Source organism: Belonocnema kinseyi, chromosome 7, assembly GCF_010883055.1.
Source record: "Belonocnema kinseyi isolate 2016_QV_RU_SX_M_011 chromosome 7, B_treatae_v1, whole genome shotgun sequence".
Classification (NCBI taxonomy): Eukaryota; Metazoa; Arthropoda; class Insecta; order Hymenoptera; family Cynipidae; genus Belonocnema; species Belonocnema kinseyi.
Window position 1 is genome coordinate 43,099,456 of NC_046663.1, and position 8,933 is coordinate 43,108,388.

General features: G+C 31.7%; 1 protein-coding gene across 1 annotated transcript; it reads right to left on the minus strand.

Annotated features, from left to right (window-relative positions):
* Positions 1-233: 233 nt before the first annotated feature.
* On the minus strand, positions 234-6,359 carry LOC117176853 (heat shock protein 83-like). The gene is made up of 3 exons (XM_033367197.1): positions 6,015-6,359; positions 5,116-5,234; positions 234-2,571 (listed from the first exon to the last, which is right to left on the minus strand). The coding sequence occupies exons 1-3, from the start codon at positions 6,162-6,164 to the stop codon at positions 672-674; spliced, it is 2,169 nt and encodes a 722-aa protein (XP_033223088.1). The 5' UTR covers positions 6,165-6,359; the 3' UTR covers positions 234-671.
* Positions 6,360-8,933: the final 2,574 nt, after the last annotated feature.

An 8,933-nucleotide genomic window follows, 5' to 3' on the forward strand; every position in this document is an offset into this window, starting at 1 on the left:
CATTTAGTTTAATATTTGTCGATTAGGTAAGTGTAATAAAAACTGTATTTGGCATGAAAGTTGTAACTTTGAATAAAATGTTACTGTTTCAACTGAAAAAAGGTGACAGAATATGAGAAGAACTAAGATAGGAGAAAAAGGTGCTAAAAGTGAAAGCGCAACTCTTGAAAAAAATTCAGATTTAAACAAATTTCTAGGATTTAGGTAGAGATTCGCAAGAAAACCAACAAAGCTACCGTAACACGTATATTTATTACTCATGAAAACTTTCTTTTCATACTTATTCTATATGTATAATGAATTTGTGTGGAATGAAAAACCGGCGAAAAAAAAAATGACGTGAAGTTCTTGAAGAAATCGCGTTAACACTTAAAATTTAAGCTCGTCCTTAACAATTATCTTTCATTAAATTAAAAGATATAATAATCATCGAAAAATGAAATCACGAGTACAAAACAAAGTAAAAAAAAGAGAAAAAAAAGAAAGGAACAATGGCAGAGTCGAATAAGGACTGGGTCAAAAATGACCTGACTTGAATTCGCATACAAAATAAATTAATCTGTTTCCCCACTTGACTCTGTCAAAGAACGAATTGAGTACTCCCGAAATTCAACAGTCTCACTATTCCTAAGAAGTCTTTGGGTTTTTTAAGTTGATCGCGAACAGAAGAATTAGTCAACTTCCTCCATCCTTGAGCCCTCTTCCGTGTCTCCCTCGAGAGGCGGAACATCGTCAATTTTCTCCTCCTCGGTGGTGATCACTTCTTCATCATCGAATCCTAGACCCAGTTTGATCATTCTGTAGATTCTCGCAGCATGCACCTGTGGTTCTTCCAGCGCAAACCCAGAAGAGAGGAGAGAAGTCTCAAAGAGGAGCATCACCAGGTCCTTGACTGACTTGTCGTGTTTGTCTGTCTCCACCTTCTGTCTCAGATTTTCCATGATTGGATGATCGGGGTTGATCTCGAGGTGTTTCTTGGCCGCCATGTATCCCATGGTTGAGGTGTCACGCAGCGCCTGGGCCTTCATGATCCTCTCCATGTTTGCCGTCCAGCCATACTGAGATGTGACGATACAGCAGGGCGAGTCGACTAACCTGTTTGAGACGACAACCTTCTCAACTTTCTTGTCCAGAATGTCCTTCATGACTTTGCAGAGATTCTCGAATTTAGCCTTGTCTTCCTCGCGCTTCTTCTTCTCGGCCTCGTCTTCGGGGAGCTCCAGACCCTCCTTCGTCACAGAGACGAGCTGCTTTCCGTCAAACTCCTTCAGCTGCTGTACGACGTATTCGTCGATGGGCTCTGTCATGTAGACGACTTCGAAACCTCGTTTCTTGACTCGCTCAACGAAGGAGCTGTTTGCCACCTGCTCTTTGCTCTCTCCGGTGATGTAGTATATGTGTTTCTGGTTCTCCTTCATCCGACCGACGTAGTCTTTCAAAGAGCACACTTCGTCGCCCGAGGCGGAAGTCGAAAATCGGAGAAGTTCAGAGAGTTTCTTTCTGTTCTGACTGTCTTCGTGGATACCTAATTTCAGATTTTTGGCGAATTGTTCGTAGAGCTTTTTGTAGTTCTCCTTGTCCTCTGCCAGTTCCTCAAAAAGTTCCATACATTTCTTGACTAGATTCTTCCTGATGACTTTGAGAATTTTGTTCTGTTGGAGCATCTCACGGGAAATGTTGAGAGGAAGATCCTCGCTGTCGACTACTCCTCTCATGAAGTTCAGGTACTCGGGGATGAGTTCTTCACAATTGTCCATGATGAAGACTCGCCTCACGTAGAGTTTTATGTTGTTCTTCTTTTTCTTGTTCTCGAAGAGATCGAAGGGTGCTCTTCTGGGGACGAATAGAAGAGCTCTGAACTCGAGCTGACCTTCAACGGAGAAGTGTTTCACAGCCAAATGGTCCTCCCAATCGTTGGTCAGACTCTTGTAGAATTCTCCGTACTCATCCTGGGTGATGTCATCTGGATTCCGGGTCCAGATTGGCTTCATTTTGTTCAGCTCTTCATCCTCTGTGTATTTCTCTTTGATGGTCTTCTTTTTCTTCTTCTTCTCGTCCTTGGGCTTGTCCTCGTCCTCGTCTTCGCCGACATCCTCAATCTTGGGCTTGTCATCTTCATCTTCCTTCTTTTCTGGCTCCTCCTCCTCCTCCTCGTCTTCGCTTAACTCCTTGTCCCGCTCTTTCTCGACGACGAGTTTGATTGGGTAGCCAATGAACTGAGAGTGTTTTTTCACGATTTCCTTGATCTTGGATTCTTCAAGGTACTCGGCCTGGTCTTCTTTGATGTGGAGGATGATTTTCGTTCCTCTGCCGATCGGTTCTCCATTATCGAGTCGAACAGTGAACGATCCACCGGCGGATGACTCCCAGATGTACTGCTCGTCATCGTTGTGTTTTGAAACGACTGTGACTCGGTCTGCCACCAGATATGCGGAGTAGAAACCGACACCAAATTGTCCAATCATAGAGATGTCAGCACCTGCCTGAAGAGCTTCCATGAAAGCCTTCGTGCCCGACTTTGCGATGGTTCCGAGGTTGTTAACCAAGTCGGATTTCGTCATACCGATGCCACTGTAGAAAAAAAATTTTTTTTATTTGAATTTCATGAGAGCAGTTTTTTTATTATCGCGAAATCGATTTTGCAGAATTTATAGATGGCGTAGAAATATGGCATCATCAATTTTTTTGTTAGATATAGCTATTTTTTAACATCTGTCAGATTTTATCCAAAAATATACTACTGATAGTATTTTGCGAGATATCGAACACCATGTCAATTACTAAAGTTTCATTCGTAATATGGCCGAAATAAAACCTATGCTCACTTTCACATTTCCTCTACTTTAAAGTAACATAAGGACCTTTTGTTTAAACTAATTTGGAAGCAAATTTACGATGTCGAGAAAATAGTCGAAAAAAATAGGGGTTTTTTTTGGGTCACTTTTGGAATTAAAAACTGTGCTGTATGAGAGTAATACTAAAATGGAATCCAAATTATTTAAAAATAGAATTTAAGAATAGAGAATTTAATGCCTTTAAAAAATGGTGGCCGCTGAACGAGGAAACCTGGAAATTGATTGTTTGACCGGGAATTTTACAAATTTTTGGAAGAAAAAAATCGGCCTTCTGATTTCAACAGTTTTTTAATCAGTTAAATTGTGATATTTTTCAATTATATCATTCAGTTATAATGCGTAATTCGAAAATCTTTTACTTTAAAAATTTTTCATGAAGTTTTTTTACTTTTTAAGAGCAAATTTTAATTTAAAGAATTTTAAAATTCAGTTTTAAAAAATTAATAAGGATTAAAATTTACAAGTGTTTAAAATTGAAGCTTTTTGATCAAACTGAACGACCATCAAGATTTAGGAAGTAAATCAGAATTGATTTCACAAGATGATTCGGAATCAGCTCACAATTCTAGAATTTCCAGATTTTAACGTAACATTCAAACTTTATCAACTACTTTAAATTTTCGAAATGAAAATATTCTATTTTGACAGATTAGGCATTTTTGAAGGTTTCAGAGGAATAAAAACATTTTACAGAAAAAATGAAATTGAATTTTTATTTAAGAAAATTAACTAGAAGAGAATATTTAAAAGATTTACAAAATTATTAAAAATAAATTTGTAGGATTTTAAGGAAATTTTTTCAATTTCGCAGAAATGTAAAAAATGTGTAAAAAAAAATTCTAGCAAACATTCGAATAATTTTAGAAGATGCTTAGAAGTTCCTAAACATTTTCAAATATATAAAAATTTGCAAAAATGTAAAACAAGATGTAAATGTTTCAAGATTTTGAAATAAAACTTTGAAGCATTTTAAGGATTTTTAAACTATTTGAAATAAGAATAAATTTCAATTTAACAGGTATTCAGTTTATAGAAAAAATGTAATCGTTCTATTTTTAAGGTTTCCAGCCTCAAATGCTTAAAATTATATAATTTATTATAGTAGCTTCCATTTTACATGTGTAAATTATTCAGGGTTCGAATACAACATTTTTGAATTGAAGAATTTTGAAACTTCAGTTTTCGAAGTTTAAAATTTAAATCTACTTTTGCAAAAATAGTTTAAATGTCAATTGTCAATAAAATTCTATTGCTGCGGTTACTTAAAAATGCGATTAAATAGAAAAAATAAGTGTTTTCAACCCTGGCCTTATTTTATTTAGAATGTATATAGCTTTCAATATATCGAAAAGAAAAATACGTCAGTTATAAGAATTAATTTTCAAAAACGAAACCAGATGTTAACTTCTTTATTATTTTTTAATATTACCTAGTTTTTTGTTAGGGATTATCTAGTTAAATGAATAGTTAAAAAAATATTTAAATTCTAAATGAAAAAATGACAGAATGAAGTTATTTTACCAATTTTCTGAGATTGCTATTGCAAAAATAGTTTAAACATCAATTATTTTCTGAAACTTTTCATAACACTTAAAATAATTAATATTTTAACGAGATCCTTTTGCTAATTTTAAAATTAAACGTGGGAAAACTGCAATTATTGAAATTATTTTTCAACATTACTTAGTTTTTCATTTCGAATTATCTAGTTAAATGAAATATTATGAAATTGTGAATTTTAATTTAAGATACTTAATTTACACACACAAGATCTTATAAAAATTAATTAATTTTCAAAAAGTAAACCAGATATTAAATGGTTTATTATTTTTTAATATTACTTAGTAGTACAAAGAAGCTTTATTTTTGAAAAATGGATGTTTTATTTGTAGTGGAATAAAACATCTTATTGTAATTGCAGTTTTAAACAATTTTTATTTTATAAAAAAAAATTTAGTGTACTCACAAAAAATTAATACACTTTGAAGTAAAATAATCTGTTTACCGTTTTTTTTTAATTCCACCATACTAATTATTAATATACTTAATGCAAATTAATCTATATATTTTAAATTGAATGCAGTCCAATGTAGAACTTAAAATCTGGAAGATTCTCTTTAGCCGACAAATTGACTTAAAATTGAGATCAATTGGCTTTAATACAGTTAAATATCATTAATATAATAAAATTTATTGAAAATTTTTAAGATCTTGCAAATTTAACATGTTCGTAAATTGGTTATTAAATAAAATTACTTACGAGTCAATGATGGTGAGCGTTCTGTCATTTTTGTTGGGGATGAGCTTAATGAAAAGTTCCTTGCAGGAGTCCAGCTTCGATGGATCTGTCAGAGATTCATATCGGATTTTGTCCAGAGCCTGTAATAAAGACACTTAAGTTAACAATCTACCACTTAAAAGAGAATTCATGGAGAGAGGATTGGATAATAATAAAATTCACTTTTATTATAATGAACGCATTTTAATAAATAATTTATAAAAAATTATAACTGCATAAACATAAGTGCAAATTTTTTCATAAGACGCTTTACTTGGTTTTAAAATTATCTAAATTTCTACCACATTGTTTAAACAATTATTTAGACCATTTGTTTAAATACGTGATATACGGGGAACGCGACAGCGCCACTAGATTCTACGGAAAAAAATAAAGAAAATCCATACATTGGCTAATTTTTCGCTCCACCCATGTCAATTTGTTATGTAATTGATTTAAAAAATAATTTTAATAAATTTGCTATTTATAAAAAATAACCTAAGGACATCGTTTGAAAGAATCATTCATTGATTTTCTGTTTTCCGTGAAAAAATTATCGGGATATTAATTTTTGCTTCAAATTACATTCTCAAAAGATTATTTTTAAATTTTAAATGGGAGTTTTCAAAGATATTTCAGGAATTAAAATTAAAAACAGAAACATTTTCCAGTAGCCACCAGTTTTCAGAAGAATCTATTTTCGAAAAAATATTTTTCAAGTTTTTCGTAAAATAGTAAAACTTTTAATTTGGTATTGATATAAATATTCGAAATTGTATTAAAAATTAATTAATAAAAAAAAAGTTGAAAAAATAAAAGGCAAACCTAGACCAAGCCTGAAACTTGAATGACAAATTACAAGCAGAATAAATAATACTCACATCTGAAGAGTTAGAGATCAATTCTCGGATGAAGATTTCTTTGTTAGAGTAGAATGTGTTGATGATCAAACTCATCAGTTGTGCAATTTCAGCCTGAAAGGCGTAAGTTTCAACTTCACCGCCCTCAGCCATGGTTTGGTCTTCCGGCATTTTGTTCTTTAAAAATAAATTTTTTTAAGATAAAAACCAAATGCACGAATGTCACTCAGTACTAGATCACTGATAAAGAGTTCCTTTTTAAAGTCACTCAGAATAAATGTCTTCTCTTCAGTCAGAGAAAAAAGTTGCACTTCTAAAGTAGATTCGCCTCTATTTCGCTCGCAGTCACTTTGTGGAATATTGCCTGGCGCTGCGCGGCGCTCGTTTTTATCGACTGAGGAAATTTCTAGAAGGCGACGGTCGGAAACTTCGTCACCGTTCGCGAACCTTCTACAGAATTCGATGTTTTTCCATGAGAATTTTTTCTAAATGCAATATTGTTTTGATTGGAAAAAATTAAAAATATTCGTCTTGTGAATTTTCACAATATTTTATGTAAGAATTAGAGTTACATTATCATGAGTTTTATTTTTAGCATGAGTTTCACAGCGCGCTTGACTAGCTACGTCACCGGAAGTTGAATTCAGCCAGCTCTAGAAACGTCGGGATGTTTTCGGATGATTTGGGCTTGGCTGATGAGAGAGAATGAATGAAAAAGAAAAAAAAAACAGATTCTATTTTTAGAATTTAGAATTTTTGCTGTCAAAATCCTTTATTTTCTGTAAAAAATTTGCAATTAGAAGTAGAAAAATTATTCTAAATTACTCGGTTCGTTGACGCAAGGTCACGCCTATGTGGGTCACGTGAACTTTTCAAATCAATACTTGAGGGTTGTTCTAAAAATTACTTTTTTTTGTGAAAGGTAATGTGTTTTTTCTGGCTTTCGGAATTAAAAAATATAAATAAAAACAATATATGTATGTAATTTATTCTAAAAGGATTGTAAAATAAATTAAAAATATTTTTGCGACACATAAAAGGGGCAATGATAAGATTTATTTTTGTTTGCAAAACTGTTTATAAAAATTCCAATTTTTGTCTTACTTTTTAAAAAATTGGAAATATGTTATGCTTTATTTTTTTGTTATGGAAATTCTGTACCTTTTTGATTCAGTAAAAGTCTAGAAAATTCGTTATCGCTGCTTTTAAGATATAAATAGAAATAGTTTCAAATCTCAATTTATTGGAGTGCTAAGACAATCATTTTTTTACGGATAATTTTATTCTTCATCCGTCTAGAATTTTCGAGAATTTCCACGATTTTATAGCGTTACGTGGGATTTGAGTCGGTTTTAGCAGTAGTGGATAGCTATTGTAGTATGTATGGATTGGCAAAGGAATTTCTGTCTGCAGAAAATTCGACGAATTTCGACAAGTTAGATGCCTCTAAAAATTTAATACATGTATATATATTTTTTAATTGAATGAATCTGATAAATACTGTGATTAAATTTGAGGAAATACTATAAAGACTGAAAAATTCGGAAAAATAAAATACCCGACACTGTCAAATTCCCGAATAGGAAAATTCCCAACGGTTTATAATATTACCGAATTGAAAAATTCCCGAAAAGTTTATAATAATAAAAATAATGCTAAAATTCACGACTTATAAAATTCCCAAACAGTTTATAATATCACAAAATTGAAAAAAACCCGAATTAGAAAATTCGTAAATAACTAAATTCCCGAACAGTTTGTATTTTTACAAAATTGGATAATTTCCTAATAATAACATTCCCGAACAGTTTATAAGATTACAGAATTAAGAAAATTCCCGAATTAGAAAAATCGCGCATGATAAAATTCCCGATCAGTTTATAATATTACAAAATTGGAAAATTCGCGAATGACAAAATTCCCCAACAGTTTCTAATATTAAAAAATTGGAAAATTCCCGAAGAATAAAATTCCATAACAGTTTATAGTATTACCGAATTGATTAATTGCCAAACAACTTATAATATTAAATAATTGGAAAATTCACAACTAATAAAATTCCCGAACAGTTTATACGATTACAAATTTGGAAAATTCCCGAATAACACAATTTCCGAATTAGAATGTTCACGAATAATTTAATTCCTGAACAGTTTAGAATATTACAAAATTGGGAAACTCCTAGTTAATAAAATTCCCAAATTAGGAAATTCGCGAATGAAAAAAATTCCCGATCAGTTTATAATATTACAAAATTGGAAAATTTCCGAATTAGACAATTCGCAAATAATAAAATTCCCGAACAGTTTACACTCTTACAAAATTGGAAAATTCGCGAATAATAAAATTCCCGAACAGTTTATGAGATTACAACATTAGAAAATTCATGAATGGTTTATAATATTAAAAAATTGGAAAATTTTCGAATATTAAAATTTCAGACACTTTATAATATTACCGACTATGAAAATTCCCGAATTATAAGATATACAAACTAGGAAATTTCGTAATTATATAATTCCCGGATTAAAAAAAAATGCTATAAATATTGTTTATTTAAGGGCATGTGACACAGCTAAATACCTATATTACCGACCACAGTTTTTCAGTTCACTGAATATTTTTTTGAACCTAAGATCTGTTTTTGTAAATAAAATATCGAGCTGAAACTTTGGGAATGTATTAGAGTACAATAAAGTACGTTTAGGTACTGCATTTTGGTAGGAACTTCACTGAAAATTATTTCATCTTTTTTCTGAACCTCAACATTTTTTGAACGTTCGAACTTTTTTTATACATAAAAAATCGGTCTCAAACTATGAGAAATGCAAGAGCCACAAGAAAACTATGTTTAAGTACAAAGCTTAACAATAAAAGATGTAAAAAAATATATTTTAACAATCAATTCCAACGGCATCAGCCGGTAACGTTGTACACGAA

Bases quoted from the DNA above. Each gene is read 5' to 3' on its own strand.
- LOC117176853 (XM_033367197.1), bottom strand. From the start codon at position 6,164: ATGCCGGAAGACCAAACCATGGCTGAGGGCGGTGAAGTTGAAACTTAC. The intron at 5,235-6,014 runs GTGAGTATTATT...TCTTTATTACAG, and splicing joins TGATCTCTAACTCTTCAGAT to GCTCTGGACAAAATCCGATA. The intron at 2,572-5,115 runs GTAAGTAATTTT...TTTTTTCTACAG, and splicing joins ACGCTCACCATCATTGACTC to TGGCATCGGTATGACGAAAT.